Below are 20,973 nucleotides of genomic sequence, written 5' to 3' on the forward strand. Positions count from 1 at the left end.
AAAACACTACTTCCCTGAATGACGTCACGGGGAAAAGACAAAATAAATCAACCCAGACATCAAGAAGAGAACTGTGAACCTCCACAGGTCTGGTTCATCTACGGCTACAAAATGATCATGCGAGAATAAACACCATGAATATGTCTGGGCATCATAATCTTGAGGAAGGAGATTTGTCCTGAAGACGAACATATTTTGGTCCAAAGTTTGTATAACGACTCCAGATTGAAAGCAAAAGACCTTATGAATGCTGTACTGAAATGGACTGAAAGGCCACTCAGTAAAGAGGAAGCCATTGCTAAAAATCAACATAAAAAGCCAGATTACACTTTGCAAAAGAGACCTGTCCTGTGATGAAACTAAAATTTAAATGTTTTATTCTGTAACGATCATCGTCACATTTAAAGGATAGAGGAAAAGCCTGATGCCCTAAGAACCCCATCACAGCTTTGAAGTACGGCATTGGTAGCGTCACAAACAAGTAATTCATTTTTTTAATGCAGAAATTAAACAAACCAACATTTCAATGCATCAGCCAGGAAGTTAGCAGAATCGGGTCTCACATATAGGCAGTCAACCATATTACCAAATTAATTACAAAGTGACTTCAGGGCAACAAAGTTGATGGTTTGAAGTGGCCATCATAAAGCTCTGATCAGAGTCCCGTGGAAAATTTATGGGCAGAGCTAAAAAGGTGTCTAAAAAGTTTCCCAAGTCATAAAACTTATATGGAAATGTCACCAAACCCCAAGCAAACTTCTGAATTTGATTTTATAAATACATAAAAATCTCAAATTATTCGGGCATTTAGCAAATAGAAACGTTCATGATAATCATAAACAATCTAAAACAGGGAAAGGTTTGCGATTTACAGTCAGAGAGGAAAAATGGCTGTGTGTGTGTGTCTTTTATTCTGTGTTCGTAAACATTTGCTTTCAACTGTGTGTGTGTGTGTGTGTGTGTGTGTGTGTGTGTGTGTGTGTGTGTGTGTGTGTGTGTTTACCTGGCAGAATAGCTGGTGGTTATCCTCCGACACCAGCAACAAACAGCAACACTGAGACTTGGTTTGCTGCTGCAGCTGCAGAGAAAACACAAACACAACGTGGTTCGTACACGATCTCCAGATACAGCATAACCGGATTCAGCCAGATCGTTGCAGCCATCACGGTTTGGAGAGCAGACCTGATTAAAATTCAGCCAGCGATGAAAAATACCTGGAGCTCAGCTTTGGCAATATTTGGATATAATCTTTACTGCTTTGCCGCACCAATGAAATAATTTGAAGTTTCGCTGATAACATTTTTAATTAATGTCAGAAAATAATTAAGAAAATAAAAAAAGATAAAAGCAGAAACACTTTGGGAGGAGTCACAAAATAAGTCTCTGTCATTTATTATTTGTTTATTTGCAGTTTTTAACCTTTTTTAAAGAGGTTCTGATCAGGTTCTGAAGGAACCTCAAACTTTTGCTGTTTATTTTATTTCAAATTTCCAGTCCAGTATCTGACCAGATGGCTTTTATTTCATTCGTTTGTTAAGCCACTGTGGTGCCTTTAAGTCATTCAGCCTGAAGGAATTTGCTGTACTTTTCTGTTTGTTAAAGAAATTACTTTTAAATTTGTTAGTTTAATAGGCCTTGCATGTCTTTTCTCCCACCGTTCCCTCGCTTTTCAAACACTCACTGCACAACATGCCGTCACGGGTACCAGGACTTCACAGGAAAGGGTTACAACAGTGTCTGGCTCCTTTGAGGCAAAATACTTAAAAAAAAATAAGAGCACTTGAAAAACATTTCAACACCGGTTAAGTTTCACAATTTACACCAACTATGAACAGCTTTGCAGCTATATTAATGTCAATTGAATACTACACAATGTATACGGAGTGTTCAAAGGCTACGCCTGCAATCTGTTTTATATTTTGTCGCATTGCAAGCTAAAAAAAAAACTGTAGTTGACGTTTGTGGACACATACACACACATATGATATCATCAATACTTTGTAAAATCACCATTTGATACAATTAAAGCGGTATGTGTCTACTAGCTTTGCATGTAGAGTATTTTGCCCCCTTCTTCATTGGAAAATCGCCCAAACGCGTTCGGATGAGAGGGAAACCATCTCCAACATGAAATGTCTTGCCATAACTAAATTTGTCTTAGGTATGGACTTTGATTGGGCCTTTCTGACATGTGATATCCTTTGATCTAAACTATTCCACCGTAGCTCCTGCTGTATGTTTAGGTTTCCTGCTGGAAGTAGTTCTGCAGTATTTAACTGCATTTAGCTTTCTATTAGCGGTCCCCAGCTTTCCTTTGCCTCTGCAGTAAAGCATCTCCATAGCATATTTCTGGCACCACTATGCCTCAGCATAGTTATCGTGTGTTGAGTGTTCTGTACATAGCAGGAGATCTGGTTTGCAGTTGTGTCATGCTTTTCCACTTTGAGATCATGAATAGAACTGTCCTCCATCAGACATTACAACCTAATCCCGCTTTAAATCTTTCTCCAACCTTTGGTCTTTCTGATGCTGTTTGCTCACTAGCGTCCTCTGACAGACCTCTGAGGCCTCCTGGGATCAGCTGGATCTATGCGAAGATTTAAATTAAACAAGGTGGGTTGTTTTTTTTTGCAAGTGGTTACACTGGATTTCATATAGGAGTATCAGAGTAAAGAGGGCTGAATTCAAATTTCTCTCCACTTCACAGTCATGCACCATTTTGTGTTGGTCTCTCAACATTTACACTAGAAGGTAAAGAGCGAAAGGTTCAAGGTGCGTGAACATTTTCTGTCCCGCACTAGAAACGATCGTATAAAAATACACACGACATGTTAAACATCTGCTTTTAAGAAGAGATCCTCTCATCTAAACATAAAAAAAAAAAAAAAAAAAAAAATATTGCCCCGATACAGTTTCTGCAAAAGAACACTGTCTGCTTTAAAATGTAGAGACACAAAAGTCACGCATAATCAGAACAAAGTGCGCAAATGAAGCTCTTGTATAAATAAGCATAATGAGTGTTATGGATGCCTTCAGTCTTTCTGATGCTTTTATTCTACTTGTCGAGATGCAACCAATTTCCTGTTGCTACGTGGGAAGAGAGTCGCTCTATTCACATTCATAGACCGAAATACACTGAGCAGAAAACACATGTACACACACACACAAACACACACACACACCATTCCTCCCTGTAATCCACGTATCTGGATGGAGAACAAGCAAGACAGGAATAAATAGCATCTACTGCCAACAAGCTCACCCCCAAGTCACAAACACGAGCACACATGTGCATGCACATTCAGCAGGAATGTGCGCACACACACACATACGACATGCTGTTGCGCCCACACACAATAATAAACCCCTCCATCTCCTTTTCATTTTATTTATTTATTTTTCTTTTTACAAATGCTGTTAATCCCCATAAGAACTACTCAAAGCTTTCAGCACAAAACTGATGATTCTTCAGGAACAACAATGTCCTGCTTCCCCCTTTTCTCCTCCCTCATTTGTACAGCAATAAACAGGCCAAATAAATCATGCCAACACATTTTAACAGCGACGCACAATCTCAGCCCCTTCACAACCTCACTGATCTGGCCCTGCGCAGGAGTTAGATACCACTCAGTCGGTCCCAAAGACGCAGAGGTGAAGGAAGGGGTGTTTGACTTGAGCTGTGAAATGTATAAATCCCCCCCTAATGTTACATAAATTGCTTAAAACACAACGCGTTTGCATTTTCTCAACCGGCAGCTTGCGATAACCAATAAAGTTCTGTTTATTCTTTGCATGAGTGTAACAAAGAGCCAGATTGAATGCAATATGAAAGCGGAGTTTGTTTAGTAAAAAACAAACAGAGACAATGGATGCTGAGAAAGGATAGTTGTGACATTTTCCAGACTTAATATGTTTGTTGTTGTATTTATTAGCAGATAGCAGGATGGTGTGCCGACTCGTGCACGATGTATTCATAAGATTAGTGAATCATACCTTTTCATTTCTATGCAGATTATACTCAACAAAAAATTATCCGTGCGGTTTAATTAAACCAGTAAGGCAGCAAAACAATGCAGGTAGAAACACGCTGTCTAATCATTTTGCAACACTTTTAATGGTATTGCTTTTGCCTCGAGTAACACATGGCTTATTTTGAACCTAAATATTTCTCTCTCTCTCTCTCTCTCTCTCTCTATATATATATATATATATATATATATATATATATATATATATCTATATCTATATCTATATCTATCTATCTATCTATCTATCTATATATATATATATATATATATATATATATATATATATATATATATATATATATCTATCTATCTATATATATATATATATATATATATATATATATATATGGATCAGCTGAAGGGCCTCCAGCTGATCCAGAACATGCGACAGGAGGAGTCTAATCCCATTTCTCACACCGTCGCCTCTCCTCACTGGCTGCTTGTTAAACCCAGGCTGGCATTTGAACGTAATCAGGTCTGAATAAAACCTGTTTAACGTTTGATTTACACATGAAGTGCACCAAACTGAGCTGAAAATACAGTGCCCCTCCCATGGAACGGTATAAAGATTCTTAGAAGCCCTAAATAGAAATGTATCTTTAAATGCAGCAGCTTTATCTCACACTGATCTTTGGAGACTTTTCTACTTTCCTTACCTTACTCCTCATTGTTTGTGGTGGCAGGATACACCTGGAACGTTGTCTCACAGTCTCAGCTGTTTAAAGCCCATTTAGGCAAATATATTTTCCCTATCCACCATTTTGTGACTAATAAGCTTCCTATTTACGTCACTAAAACCTTCTTGATATATCGATCAAGAGTTTTCCCATGTTTTTTTAGAGCAATAATACAACTGCAATAAAAGATGAACTGATTTTAAGGCTTTTTAATGATTTTTTACTGGAGGCTCCCATAAACGTGCAGGACACTGTTTAAAGGCCCTTCTCACTTGTATCTTTAAAAACTCTAAAATATATTATTTACCCAACAGAGCAGCTTTATCTCACTGTGTCAGTTTATTTAAGATCGTTCATTAAGATCTTTAAGATCTGCTTCATTGATGAATAAATGAATCAATGTCCTTGGACGAAGTTTAAAGGTCCACCACAGCAGTGTTTTTTTATTGATTAAAGCTTAGAATTCTTGGAAAACTCTATTCTCACAAACATGAACATATTAGTAATAGAGTGCTTTCTATAACAACTCCAAATATGAAGAGAAATTGAGCAAAATTGTTCTAACTCTACAAAAGGTGCGAAAAAGGAACGTTAGCCTGTTTTAACAAATAGCTTTTGTGTTTTCACAAACATTTACCGTATAAAACTTAATGCTTGACGTTATACATTTCCCCTGAATTGCTGTGATAATATAATGTTATAGAACCACCATGTGTGAGAACTGCTTCCCAAACACACACAGAGGTGACCAGCGTCTGGCTCCTGTGAACAGGCACAAAACTTTTACAACTAAACTATTTAAGACGATTAATAATCCCTGTATGCGATGAATAAACCCAACACTATGGGAATCATCCCCGTAGCATAACGCCTAAGCCACCGTGCATCATAGTGTGCTGTGGCTTGAGTTCAACGTTTGGGATTCATCTGACAAAAATGTCTTAATTTTATTAGTCTAAAAATGCTCTGGCATTTCTCTTTAGACCAGCCAATGTACTCTTTTGCACATGGAACATCTTTATGTTTTTTACCCCACCAGTAGGACTTTGCAGGGACTTTTAGCCAGTAGCTAGGCTTCACATGGCCGTCTTCTAACTGATACAGTACTGACACGTCTAGCAGGCCTTTCTTGACCACACGAGAACATTTGTTGAGTCTTCGCCATTTCTATTTTCTCTTTTCTTGTACATCCCTCTCTTGTTTTGGCTCGTATTTTAAACCACTGGGACCATTTTACCTGAGCAGACTATCAGTTTCAGCACTTTCTTGCACTATGCACCTTTAATCAAAAGTAGTTTTGAACAATTTCTATAGCATCTAATTTTACATGCACTATAACCCGCATGTACAGAATGTTCTGCCTTCCTTTTAAATAAGTTTTATTAACGTTTTTTTTTTTGAGAATGTACAACCTCACTGATTGAACTCTACGCCTTTGGTATTTTGAACACAGTCCTTTACATTAATGACTCAGTTACACAGAGTCAGGAACGTGCATTTCTTGACTCCAGGATCTCCTGGTTTTTCATTACTACACCTACTAGTAAATAATTTGCCATGCAGAAATATAATACACCCCCCCAAAAAAAAAATGATTAGTGATGGCTGACTATGACTGAAAGAGGCAACCACAGGTTTGGATGTAAAATAAAACACCTACTTATTCATTGCTTAGGCAAAGGATGAATGCGTCTAACACAGTGATGTCCAAATTTATTGCCCTACGGGCCAAAATTGGCAAGTTAAAAGTGCTCGGGGGGCCATAAATTTTATCAATTAAAAATGCTAAATAGTATAGTATTGATTTGCTTAATCAGAAAAAACAACTAATTATTGTATGTCTGGAAAAAGGGTTATAGATGTTTGCGTTAATAAAAGAAAGGTTTAGTTTCCTAAATTTCGGGTCAGGGGGGGCCACTCAAAATTATTCCAAGGGCCACACTTTGGATATCGGTGGTCTAGCACCTCCACAGAAGTGTGTTGATTTTTCTCTATAAAGTCATACAACAATCCTTTGCTTTAATGTACTGAGGATTAGTGCAGGATAACCTTCAAATCCCCCTCGTTTCTCTGGTTTTACCCGTCTTTCTCTCATATTTCCCCATCTGTGAATAAATCCATACATTTAAATCGTATTTTCTGATTATTCTATTGCTCCCTCTGCTACAGCGCAGCCTCTTCTCCGCTGCAATTGATCAACACTTTGTTTTCTCCCCCTCTTTTCACAGAGTCTATCTCACAGTATATAGAAATGTATGAAGAGGGTGGAGGGGCTGTTCTGTAGGGAGATTGATGAAGTAATGAAGCGATAAAAGATTTTGCGACAGAAAGACAGGAAGAAGTCACTGGCAGAGACATTCTGTACCGTGCGTCTGTATCTGTGTGATCGCGGGAGTGTACCAGTGATCTCAGCTACTTACATAATTGATGACTTTGAGCTGGAGAGAAGCGGCATCAAGGTCATAGAGCTCACCTAAAAGAGGAAAAGGAAACAAAAAGAAAGTGACGAGAGTGGAAAAACGAGAAAAACACAGGGGAGCAAGGGCAGAGCGACGTCCGGGAAGAGTGGGAATTCAGATCATGTGTGCGAACGGACAGATGGAAATCCAGAGAGAGGTGCACTCAGACAGCGAGGTCGTGGAAGGGTGAAAGGAGCCGGTTAACAGGGGGACTAATAACAAAGACAAGACAAGGGATGGAGAGCTGCCTGGACTGCAGAGCAAGAAGGTGGCAGCGAGCCAGACACAGAAGTGAAACAGAGGCACTGGGAAGAAAAAAAAAGGCAACTCACATTTATTGACAATTACCAGAGAGTAAACAATGTTTATGTCTGTGTGCAGGAGCAGCAGGAGGTAGTCCACCTCCATTATGCATGAAATTTTAAACACTGTTTTCAGGCTCTGCATCGAGACTCCCAGAGCCTCCATGCCACAGGGTCTAACTCCCTATGTTTCTATAATATGTGGAGTATTCGTAGCAGAAACAGTGAAAGTCAAAGTATTTGTTCTTGTACTTGAACATTTTTTTGCTTATTTTACTAGTAAAGTGAGAGCTTTGATGCAAACTGCCTTAACCTTTTTTGGTCCTCACTTTATTTCTGGGATAGGGTTTAGGTTAACACTAAGGGTTAGGTATATACCGGTAAAGGTCAGGGTTATGTACGGAGCCCTAGAGGGGTCATTGCAAAATGTTTTGCGTGTTGAGAGAATGTGCGCTCGTTTAACTAAATCGTACGCTCGCTTTACTAAATCGTGTGCACAATTTACTAAATTGAGCTCTCATTTTAAGCATAGTAAAATGAGGGCACAATTTATTAAACGAGTGCACTATTTACTCAAACGAGCGCACGATTTAGTGAACATGGTTATAAAACATTGTGTGCACGATCTACTTAAACGTGGCCACAATATGTAAAACGTGCACTCAATATTGTCTTGACACATGTAAACATGAGCACGTTATAGTATATTCGAGATCTCGATCTACCAAAACGCACCCACGAATAATTAAAATGTGTGCTCGAATAAGTTTTATTAATTCGAGGACTCAATTAAAGGAAACGTGCTCACAAATTATCACGACCTGAAAAGAAATATCACTTAAAGTGACCCCTCCTGGGCTCCGTACACCACAGAAAGGCTTGAAAATGAAGTCTATGGAGGGCAAGGCATGGTCCTCACTTTGCCCTTTAAACAAGGATGAGTGTGTTTGTCGGTGCCGTGAGCGTACCACAGAGCTGCAGAATGTTGCGGTCCAGCTCGCAGTAGTCCTGTTCTGAGACGTCGAGGTGCAGCAGAGCATTGTGGGACTGCAGAGGCGACGGGCTCAGAGGAGGCCTCTGATAGGACGCCTGCACTGCCTGGATGCGGACACATGCCACCGAGGCCTGCGGTGCCGTGTGGAAACAAACAGAAATAAAGACAGAAGGGCAAAGTCAGCTAACGGAGATACTTCACTGAGCTACTGCTGCTGTTACCTGTGTACACAGTTTTAATAAAAACTCCTGGACCAGCAATTAACATTTTTTTTCCAATTCTGCAGGACGTGTCTTTAAAAGATTCCTTTCTACTGTCTATTGATTGCTAAGGAAGCAGTCAACTAGGCTCCCTTAGATAATTTTTCACTAGTTAGGATTATATGATCAAATAACTTTGATTGCAATGTAAAACAAAAATGATACCTAGTTAGTAATTGCAGATCTTTTTCTGGCTTATATTTCCAGTTTTTTTCAACAACAGACATCCATAACAAAAACAAAATGTAAAGAAAAAACTAGCGCTGGGATAACCTGGCTGTGCAGGTTTGCATGTCTCTAAAGTAATAAGCCGCTAAACCACTGGTGTGCTGAAGTTCAAACCTGCCGTCACTTAGCCAGAACCTGGTGAGCTGTGAATAAAGCTCAGCTGTCCAGTTCTTGCAGAGGTCTCACTTCACAAGCTGGAAACTAGTCTGGGAGGCTGCCAGAGGAATGAAGGAGCTGCAGGACATTCAGGTTAATTCTGCTTGGGTTCTACATGTGACAAAAGCCTCCTGTGTTTTCAAATTTCCTGGACTAAAGTCCAAAGACAGAAGCCATATCTTGCAATAAGTTGAAGCTAAGTTGTGATGAAAAAAAACTTCTGGAGCGCACTTCTAAAAAGGATAAACCCACTTTAAAATGCGATGGTGGCAGCATCATGATCCGGGGTTACATTTTCAGATCGAACTAAGCTTTTTTTTCACGGTGGATGAAACATGAGCAGCTCTACATATCTGTAGAAACTCCTTGAGCTAGAAAGCTTAAGAGGCTTTATTTTTCACTGTGAGTCCAAGCATATATACAAATGAAAAACAGAATAGGTCTACCTGAAGAAAATTTATTTATTCGTTGCCACATTTTCTATGTGTTTTTTTCAACAGTGCTTTTTTAAATAACATGGCAGCTGTAAATGAACCTGGAAAAGTTTCCTTTGCAAAAAAAACAAACAAGTTTTAGCGTGGAGAGGGCCTCAAGGGGTAAAATGATGACCCGATTCCTAAAAAAGGAACATATAGGTAAAATTGTAATTTGTTTTGAGAGCTGGGTATCTTTATTCTTTACTTGTGCTGCACTGTTGTTCTGCAAAAACCTGCTATTGTCGAACCTTAGTGAGAAAACGCCTCCAGCAACATACTGCAGCTCTTGCTGCCAAGTTATTTATTTTTTCATGTTCGATCGTAAAACACAGAGAAATGGGGGGGGGGCTTACATGTTTTCCCAGCACATTCAGATGCAGTTCGTCTTGATCCGATAGCGGGCCACATCCCACCTGCAACACACAGAGACAACCGGGGGGGGACTGAGCGGGCGGGACCACTTCATGGTGCGGGCTGCAGAGCATGATGCGTCTGCAAGATTCATTGAATTTGCGCGTGTTCACTTAAATCGAATCAGCTCCCAATAACCAGGCCAATGCAGCTGAATCCGCTGCATCGGATTATTATTTTTTTTTTTCCTCACCAGTAAGACGGCTAGAACCTTGCTGTGATCCTGATCCAAGATGGGAATTACGAGAGCTGTAAGAGAATCAGAAATAAAATAAACGGTATCAAACCTATTTGCATGACTGTCCAGACGTTAATCATATTTGTTCTTTCTCTGTGCTTCATAACAAATAAGAACAAAGGCAAAAAAGGAAAAGGGAGAAAAAAGCATGAAAAATATACATGGTATGTCCTTGAGTAAGACTGTTTATTGCTTTTATTTGAGAAGGAATAATGAGACGCTGCTTGTTGCGCCAGACAATAAAGCGAGAAAGCACACAAACTCTCTCTCCTGCATAATTACTACACGCTCATTGGTATGTATTTATTCCCACAGCACAGAGCGGCTTTGCATATGCACTTTTAGTTCACACATTCCTCAGGTTGTTCTCTGAAATTGTCCATTTGAAGAGCACAGAAGAGTCTGTTCAAACTCATCTCACATTTTTCCCCTCATCACAACCTTTTATTGCCTTTTTTTAGGGCCCTTTGTATAATTTGTATGCTCATCCAGCTTCATACCTCTCTCAGTGCAATTATCATCTCTTGCTAACTACTTCTCTCCCTGTCCCCTCTTTTTTCCCCCCCGCTGTTTTTTTATATCTCACCACGTGTTCACAGAGAAGGACACGAAATTACATATTTCCCTTCCTGCCCTGGACTCTACATAAAACATTCAGCCGCACCTCTCCTGTGTCCCGGTAACGGTGCCGCTAGGAAGATCCTGTATTTCTCCGGCAGTTCAGATGGAGGGAGGCCAGTGCACTCGCATCGCTTCTGCTGCTCCACGGTACTCCTGCGACAGACACAGGGACGAGTCTGAGTCAGGTTAGAGCAATACGATAAGGTGCATGAAATCAGTTTCAATTAAATGCGGTTCGTCAGACGCTGCAGAGACGATAAGGCAAGACGAGGTCTCTTCTGGAAGGTATTCATTGCAAATGGAAAAAACAATCACTGGTGTTAAAAAAAAAAAAAAGCAGATGTGCTGCGTTGATTCCCACTAACCCAAGCATTGGTGAATAGACCCATTATGAATTGTGAGAGGATACTTTCTTCATGTGGAGAGCAGGGCTGATGAGCAGCCAGGTGTGATGCCCACAAAGGTGTGCAATTTATTTAGAACACGAGGAAAGGATTCTTAATTCTCAGACACGCAGACGCACGAGAAAACTCATTCGGACTCGCATGAATATGGGAACGAAAAGCATAAGAAATGTAAATAGCTTCACTCAAGCACACACACACAGGTAAATTCAACATCTATGTGCCGCACATAATAAACAGCTAAGCCGTCTGGCAGAAGCTCGCTTGCACACACACACACACACACACACACACACACACACACACACACACACACACACACACACACACACACACACACACACGCACACGCACACACGCACGCACGCACACACACAGGGGGCAGCAGTCACTCCATTACATGCTCACAGAGCCTGAATTCCCCCCCAAACCATTGCAGCACAATCTCTGCATGGCGCATTGATTTCAAAGTGTTTATTTCAGCTCACAGAGGACCGGTGCACTCCAATCAGAAAATATTTTATTGTAACAAATACATTTGACCTTTGTGTAATGCATTTGTTCAAAGCGGCTCTCCGGCGCAGGAGCCCTGGAGCGAATACAAATCGGGCCAACAGTAAAATGCAAAACAAAAACAAAAAAAACTACACATAGAAAACATCTAGCAGCGCTAAGAAAATACAGTAACTTAGTAGCCTATAGTGCCGCTTGTGCTTAGAAGTTGGTCTTGTAGTGTTTGAGGTGTACCTTTTTCTGTCTGAATACACAGAACGAATGAAACGCTGACATGGTCAACAGATTTACAAATAAGAAACAAAACCTATGCGAACGTGCATTAAAGAGCAACACTGGTTAGAGATGTTTTCAAGAGGCTTAGAATAGCGCCAACTTTGGGAGAAAAGAAGTGATGGTTTGTAAAACCTTGCAAAAAAATTAATGTCTCAACGGCACAAAAATTGTTTGCTAGATAATAAGCTTCCTTTAGGTCACTTTGACCATGCAGATAGGATTTCTGGGAGACGGATCTGCAGAACCGCTGGATAAACAACACTCTGATCCTAGACCTATGATCTGTCAAAAATGTTTCACAGACACAACAATTGTTTAGAATCCTCCATATGTATCCCTGTTTGCATTTCATTCTTTGACAAGTCTCCATGTAAGGTGATGTTTGTGTAAGCGTAAGATTTTCTTCTGTACACTGATGAAGATCTCTACCATGAGGTGGACAAAATCAGGGGTTCTGCCTGAGTCGTCTTTGATAGTGAGTTTATAAGAAGAGATTATTGTGTGTCACCTATGCCCTCTCCCTTGATACAACTTACCTCTTAAGATACATTTCCTTCAGGTCACTATGAAATCCTTGGTTAAAAATCAGCACTTTTTGTTTGGTCTTCTGCAAAAGCTACAGCTGCCAAATAAGACTGACATCAGAAGTCTTATGTAAACTGCCTATATTAAGGTCCAAATCGGTGAATTAGGATATCATCGAAAAGTTATTGAATTTTATTTTGGCATGCAGTTAAATCTGCAGTTGGTAACTTTTGTAAAAATGATTTTTTTACATATTTGTTGTCACTACATCCTGACAGTAAAAGATGAGAAAGATAAAAAATAAATAAATCAAGCTCCTCTGGCTCCTCCCAGTGGTCCTACTGCCACTTGCAGAAATACGCCGCTCCCGGTCAGAAACAACCAATCAGAGCCAGGACAAGTGTCTTAGCAGTGCCAATCACGCTGTAGCGCCACAAGGAGCGAGGGGAAGAGACCTGTAAGGTGTGCTTGTTCAATTTCTCAGGTTAAATCAACGGCGTTCTCTCAGAACTCCTTTCTGCAGCTTCAATGTAAACATCAGACAATTACAATATTGCACCAAATGTCTCAAGATTGGCACACCTGTCCTCGGGCAGTTCCTTCCTTTTTGTTTGCTTGTTTGTATATTAGTTTATTTGGCAGGGACAATGTAGAAAATACATTATTCTTTCAAAGAAAAGATGCTTTGTAGCAGTTTTAGCTATTGCCAATTTCCATCTGCAGTCCCTGGGCAGGTTTACTACATAAAAAACCCATATGCATTACATTTGTACAACATGATTAACATTTCTAAGTTAAAAGGAGATCATGAATTGTAAAATGTTTTACAACGGTTGCAGTTAAGTACATAAATATTATCATGATCATTTTACCTGGATTGATGTTTTCTAAATGTTTCTGTGTTTTTTTAGAAAACGTTTTCTTGTCAGCAGACAGCTTCAGACTGACTGGGAGCTGATTCCACTGTTTGACAGCTTTATATATATGAAAAGGCTGTCTGTGCAAAGCGGAGGATCTTTTTGGAATGGCACCGTTTCTGTGACCTGTGGAGCAGGACTTCAAAGTTGCTTGTTCAGAATAAAGTTTAACAAATATTATTCAAATTTTGAATACTGTTTTCAAATTTGTATATTGAATTAAATTGTCAAAATCAAGTTATCTATATTTGCTGAGACTATTAGAATGCTGATAATGAAGAGTTTTTTTTTTATCCAATACCTTCAATGCCTGATAATAAAGAGATCTGAGAGGTTTTAGTGTGGTCTCTCTGGGTTGTGACCAACAGGACAAACAGTCAGTAATGTGTGCCATGATCATGGTGTCGAAATACGTGAAAATATGCTTCAGTGGTTAAACTTTTACTAATATGCCTAAAGGAAGAGATATTATATTTCATAGAATTACTGAGTTTTTTATTTGAAGCTTAGGGTTTGGTCCAAATGGACACCAAGATATTTTACGTTTGTCGCAATGTTTATTTCTTGTCCCTTAACATAGATATTAGAAGTTTCTATAGAGGTTTTTGACTTTGCAAAATACATCCCTACAGTTTTTTTTTTTACGTTAAGCGCTAAGCAAGAAGATGTAAGCCAGTTACTTATTTTGTCCATTGCTTAAGATAATTTAGAAGCCACTTGCTCCATATCCTTCCCATATATGTAGATGACAGCATCATCTGCATACATAATGACCAGAAGGTCATTAATACTGAACAACAAGGGACCCAGGTTTGACCCCTGTGGTACCCCTGTAGTGCAGAGCTTCATGGAGGACACTGCATGATTTGCCCTCATACATTGTTTTTTATTTGATAGGTATGATTCTATCCATTGCAATGTATCCACTGACAAATTATACTGAGAAAGCCTAGACAGGAGGACACGATGGTCTACAGTATCAAAGGCCTTTTGCATGTCCAGAAACACTGCACCCACTGTGTCCTCCTTGTCCAGGCTGGCTTTCACATTCTCAATCAGACAGCAGCAGCAGCAATTTTAAAGACACTGGGGAACACACATCCATCTATATATTCATCAATAATCTGTTATTGCTGGTGTTAAAATATCCATTTGTCTCTTGATGAGTTTGCTATCAAGCCCCCAGTAATCTTTAGCCTTTGGGTTTAATAGTGATTGTATAATTTTATTGGTTTTAAAATAATGAATGTGATTAAAGCAAAAGGCCCCATTGTTAAGAGTGGAAGGCAGAGATGGAGTGCAAAGATGAGGAGATCCAGAATTATATTGGATTATTTCCTTCATTGAATCTATAAAATGATTATTGAATAAGAGTGCAATTGTTGACCCATCCTTGTAACATTGTTCCCCAACCTTTATCTCTATCTTTCTATCTTTTTGGCTTGTTTAATTCAAGTACGAAAAAATGTCTTAAATGTTAAATAACATTCACTATTATAAATAAAACGATCAGTTGTAAGTCCTGCTTTATGATAATTTTTAATGCTGCATCTCGTTTTCTTATCAATTTCCATAAATCATAATTAAGCCAGGGTCAAGGGATTTTTTTATTTAGGTTTTATCTTTTTAACTTTAAAATGTTTAGAAACAAGCTGCTGAAACATTTGTATTAGTTCTTTGGAGGCTAAAACCAATTTACCTGTCTTAATTCATTATCAAACAGCTCAATGTGTTTCAAAGGAATAGTCAGTAATGTTTTCATTAGTCAGCCTTATTTAAATATCTGTAACGTGCTTTTGTTGACTTTCTGGCATTTAATGTTAGATTATGGAGCAGAACCTGTCAAACTTTATCGCATTCATTTAATTTTGTAGGTGCACTGTAACTTCCAGCAGCTAAAAGAAACAGCACACAGCAGATATTGTCAAAGTTATGATAGAGGCTCTTTAAAGTTTTGCTGTGATTTGTGTTTGAATATAAAACTATTCAGCTATTTTTTCAGACAAATTTCTTTATAAATGTGGTTGGGTCTGAAATGATTGCATGGTCTTTAGACATTTACTGCAAACTCCCCTCCTCACTAACATGCTCCCTTACATCACTAATGGGGAAAAATAAACGACCATCTGATGAGTGAAATAAAGAGGCAAGACACTAGAGTGCCCACAAATAAATTAATTAAAAAAGGTAGTAACAACCTGCATTTACAAGTGTGTAAACCCTAAATAGTTAATAGTTTACTAATTTGATTTAGACATTCAGGAATCTATTAGCATCCCACTTGCGGACCTGGTAATGATTTCCCACTCTAGGAAATGTTCATCCATTCATCCATTGTCTACCAAATATTACCTTCCCCAGATCTATTGGAGTGACTGATTCTCTTCCAGATTTGCTTCTGGACTCTGACTCGACCATTAAAAAACGTTCATTCTTCTTTTGTAGATCTGGATTTATTGCTTAGACCGCTGTAAAGCTGAAAAATAAAACTCCTCATCATCTTCAGCTTTCCGGTTGAAACTAGATGGTTTTTGACTAAAACTGGCTATTCATAAATCGTCATCCACCCTGACAAAAACCCTCAATTCCAGGAAGAAAAGCGAACCCATAGCATGATGCTGCTACCGCCATCTTTCACTGTTCATAAGGTTATCATTTGAAGATACAATGCAGGCGACTCTCCCTGTGGCTCTACGCTTCTCCAGGAGTGAATGCTGCTTGTCGGGACTTTGAAGCAATCAACTGGTTTCCTTATATAGGACATTTTTGACCAATCTGTATAATCTGACCCAATCTGTATAATATGATTGAACTTGACTTTGTAAAGTGCCTTGAGATGACACGTTTCATGAATTGGCGCTATATAAATAAAATTGAATTGAATTGAATCTACTGTGCTGGAAGACCATGCTGGAACGGGCTGCTATCTTTTCACCTTCCTATTTATTTTTTATTATTCAGTTGCCATTTTTCTATCACAAATAGCTAATGTGGGGTGTGCAGACTTTTGGGAGCCCCATTACGTTTGCATTTTCCATCCACGGCATTTTTTAAACTGCCTTATTTTGGCTGTAGTACTTTGGTTTACTTGTACACGACAAACGGTACAGAAGAAAAACAATCTCTGAATTGCTGAAAATGTATGTGCATTAGTTGTGTTAGGGCTTGTGTGTGTGTGTAGGTGTGTGTTTGCGTGTCAAGGTCTGGTTTATTAGAAAGTGGTTTTGAATCAAGCTCCCACCAGATGGCCTTCCACCGATTAGATGGGTTCCCTCAGAGTGTATGTGTGTAGGTAGGTAGATGGGGGCGTGTATGCCAAGGTCTTCATATCAGGCTTATATAAGCCGGTGAATAGGAGAGAGAAGAGTGAAAAGTTGTCCTGTAACCCTTTGAATATCTGCAATCCAGCTATCCATGCAGCAGAGTGGTGGAAGTGTGAAACTGCCAACTTGAGGCCCGGGCTTCTTTCTTCACACGCTTGCATGGGATCCCGTGTCAATGTGGCAGCAAGGCGTTAGAAACTGGCTTCTTGTTTGACAAAGACAGATTCATCAATAATGTAGAGCATTTTTTATTTTTATTTTTTTTTTTTGCCAGCCCCTGGGCAGCAGTCACAGCAGCATATGTGCAAAGCTTCAGAGAGAGCACTTAGCAGAGGAGAGGATCGCCGTGCCTCGCTAAGGGATCGAGGGGCAACGGCTATCTGGGCGATTAGGTCTGCGACGCTTCCACAGGGAGCGCACGACTGAAGGTGAAAGAGACCGAGCCACATGCGGCTCAACGCTTTGAAAGAGGGAAAAACACGGCAAACTGCGAGTGGGGCAGTGGGGTGGGACGCTGTGATGGGCAAGCAGATCACAAAGGAGTATTGATGGGTGTCAGAGAGACAAAGAGATGTTGAACAAGATGAAAAAAAAAAACGAGAGGAGATTAAGTGAGGAGAAACAGTAAGGGGTGGCAACAATGAGACATCAGAGGCAGAGAACGTCTTTGTGATGATCGGATCGTTCTTTGTGACACCTCAATCCCGTGTGCTGATGATCCGATTTCTGTCTGAGTGCGACGTGTTCATTCAAGTGGCACCTGCTTTTCAGTTAGACAAAACCACCCCCCCACACCCCCACACCTTCTCCACGTTTTGTTGCTTCGCACTGTATCACCACCCTGGATGGCGGCGCAGCGGCAAATCAGCACACGGCGGTGATTTAGCGCGATAACAACATCCGCGGCTCATGGCGTACACACACACACACACACACACACACACACACACACACACAAAACGGCACACACCTGATCTTCCCCTCCTGTGGCACTTCGTGCGGCGGGTCGTCAGACAGCAGCCTGGAGTCTCCCTCCAGCACGTAGATGCACACACACTCCTGGAATATAAAAATCAAAACAGGGGAGACATACGCGCACCCTCGCTTGAAACATTAATCAGAATGTAATTGATATAATGAGAGACGAGCCTCGTGCGTTTGCAAAAAGGGCTTTGGCCTATATGCTCCCTGCAGCGATGTCGAGACTGACACAACAGGCTCCATCACTCTGAATACTAACAGGAAGCTTCCCCCCCTCCTCCTCCCCCCCAGGTAATAAATGGAGGAAATTTCAATTGTGTTCATTTGCAAATGTAAATTATGTACGTGTGTGTGTGAGTGTGTGAGAGAGAGAGAGAGAGAGAGAGGGAGCAAATACCGTGCTGGGGAGCAGCTCCTGAACGCTGTCTCGCAGGGCCACTCGGAGTGAGCGTACATCAACAACTGCTGCCAGCCGCAGCAAGGCATCCTGGAGAGGAAGACAAACAAATTCCCTCATGTGTGTTTCCCTGTTTGTTTATGATATCAAAAAAAAGAAGAAATTATGAAGCAGAGGCCTCGGCTGCCACGTTGTGTTTTCTTTGTAGGTACAAGGTTTACACAGCCGCAACTATTTTATCCGCAATGACTTTGCAAGGCTGCAAGGAGCTTCTAAGTCATTTTTTTTTCTAAATGCATCCTGCTCTTCAGTTGGCAACACAAGGGTGGCACTCAGAGCATAAAGTGAACTCAGACAGCTGAATTAGTTTTGCTCTCCACCGTACTCGGCGCTTGCGTTTTCGTTTCGGGTCTGCGAAAACAAAGCACTTCAAAATTCATTTGCAGAGTTTGGTAGGTGGCTGACTCACGGAGTTAAAGTGCACGGGAAGTAATGGGCGGCTCTAGCAGAAGCACTTAACTCGCACAGGAGTTTATGAAAATACGGGGATCCTAATTACGATGGTTTCAATTAGGATTCGCCTGATTAAACAGCTTTCCACACCCAAACCTGCTACCGTTCCAATTTCTGAGGCCATACTGTATGCAGTACAAGACAAAATCACCGATGGGAGCTTGGAGAAAGCAAGGTCTCGAGAGAACTGAATTCGAGCTATACTTTGTAGATATACGTTAATCAGTGAAAGCGATTATGACCACTGACAGGTGAAGTAAATAACACTGATTATCTCTTCAGCATGGCACCTGTAAGTGGGAGCGAGTGAACATTTTGTTCTCAAAGTTCATGTCTTGGCAAAAATAGTCAAGAATGATGATATGAGTGAGTCTGATAGAGGCGAAACTGGGACGTCTCTAAAACAAGGAGACCCAAACCCAGCCTTTGGGAGCTACTATCCTGCAACTTTTAGATGTATTCCTGCTCAAACTTACCTGAATCAAAACGCTGAATTCCCTCATCAGCGTGTTATTCAGCTTGGCAGGGGCCTGGTGATGAGCCATTCATTTGATTTGGGTGTTTTTGAGAAGGGATGCATCTAAATGTTGCAGCTCTTGTGGAGTTCCTTGGTCTATATATCAGTATTTATATAAAGCACCATAATGCTATGCTTGGCCAATTTGCCATAGGCACATGGAAACTCCTTTTTAATAAAAGATCTGTGCTTTTTTTCTTACTTTAACATGTCTCTTTCCTTGGATAAACACAAGTCGTTGTGGACGAAAATATGTTCGCGGCACATTTTTCTTCCTCTAAATCTGCATTCAGCTTTACAAATATTTAGCACTCAGAGGGATGCAACATTGGTTACTAGGATAGCAGCATGCAGCAGCCTCATAATTTGCACTCCGCATTACCTGAGACTTGCAGAAACGCTCTTCAGCATTTAGTCAACAAAGAGGCACCCCTGCAGCTTGCAGTGAAACGTAGGGGTGTGCTCGGTTTGGTAATATTCAAACTCTGTTTGCACTGATAACATGTCAGTCATCGTTTTGAAGACCAACAGATTTGCTACGCAGTTGCAGCTTTTAATTTGGGTGATGTGGCTTTTTACCCAGGGCGACTCGTCACAAGGGGGAAACAAAAGGTATCTCTCAGTTGTGCTCATGTAAAGTTTTCTATGGCTGGCAATGGAAATGGTTGGCACACGGTGCTGTGTGCAGTGTAACTACTGAAACAAAAATATTGTACAATACAGGTGGCTAATAATGTTTAAAGTTAGCTTTGCAACTCTTATACCGGTGGAAAATGAAAGGGCTATTTCAGCGTCAGCTGACCTGTCAGCGTCAGTTTATTTTTAGTAGAATTGATTACTGCAACGGTGTTTTTACATGTCTGCTAAAAAGTGGATCAGACAGCTGCAGCTGATCCAGAACCCTGCTGCCCGTGTCCTCACTAAGACTAAGAAAGTAGAGCACATAACCGCAGTTCTAAAGTCCTTACACTGGATCCCTGTATCTCAGAGAATAGACTTTAAAATACTTCTGTTAGTCTATAAATCCCTAAACGGCTTAGCACCTAAATACATCACAGACTTGTTATCAGTGTATCAACCCTCCAGACCACTCAGGTCTTCTGGCTCCAGCCTACTCTGCATATCTAGAACCAGAACCAGAACTAAACAAGGAGAAGCAGCATTTAGTTCCTATGCTCCGCTTATCTGGAACAAACTTCCAGAAAACTGTAAAAGTGCGGAAAGCCTGAGTTCTTTAAATCAAGATTAAAAACACATTTGTTTAAAATTGCCTTTGACTGTTCTAGTTAAACGTTTTACTGTTTTTAATGTTCTTTTTTGTTACTACATTCTATCCCTACTTGCTTTATTCTATTTTCTATCTACATTTTATTATTTTGCTATATCTTAATCATGTAAAGCACTTGTATTGTCTTGTACTGAATGTGCTATATAAATAAATTTGCTTGCCTGCCTTGCCTTAATCTCTTCTGTCTTTGCATTAATCCATCAATTCATTACCACCATTCATCAGTCCATATAGCCTGTACCTGCTTAACTGTGCTATCTAGTAGTGCTTATTGGGTGAGCAGGGAGTACACCCGGACTGGTTTCCATATCTCTTGCACACATTGTGTGTTTCATCGGTTTCCCAGGGACGGCACGCAAAAACACATTGGTAACAGCAATTTGGGGGTGACCGTTTCATGTGTTTGAACTGTGGTAGGAAACCGGAGAGAACCCGCAAATTGCAAAACAGAGCCAATGTTGAGATTCAG

General features: G+C 40.3%; 1 protein-coding gene across 1 annotated transcript in view; it reads right to left on the reverse strand.

The window, feature by feature from the left end:
• LOC105923413 (cGMP-dependent 3',5'-cyclic phosphodiesterase) overlaps window positions 1-18,321 on the reverse strand; it is a 52,570-nt gene extending 34,249 nt beyond the window's left edge. The window contains exons 1-8 of the mRNA XM_036149593.1: window positions 18,187-18,321; window positions 17,779-17,867; window positions 10,894-11,003; window positions 10,185-10,240; window positions 9,934-9,993; window positions 8,435-8,591; window positions 7,126-7,178; window positions 1,004-1,078 (exon numbers count right to left, since the gene is read on the reverse strand). Of these exons, the coding sequence (XP_036005486.1) occupies window positions 1,004-1,078; window positions 7,126-7,178; window positions 8,435-8,591; window positions 9,934-9,993; window positions 10,185-10,240; window positions 10,894-11,003; window positions 17,779-17,867; window positions 18,187-18,306 (720 nt within the window). The 5' untranslated portion in view covers window positions 18,307-18,321. The remainder of the gene's footprint in view (window positions 1-1,003; window positions 1,079-7,125; window positions 7,179-8,434; window positions 8,592-9,933; window positions 9,994-10,184; window positions 10,241-10,893; window positions 11,004-17,778; window positions 17,868-18,186) is intronic.
• Window positions 18,322-20,973: the final 2,652 nt, after the last annotated feature.

Source organism: Fundulus heteroclitus, chromosome 18 (genome assembly GCF_011125445.2).
Source record: "Fundulus heteroclitus isolate FHET01 chromosome 18, MU-UCD_Fhet_4.1, whole genome shotgun sequence".
NCBI classification, from domain to species: Eukaryota; Metazoa; Chordata; class Actinopteri; order Cyprinodontiformes; family Fundulidae; genus Fundulus; species Fundulus heteroclitus.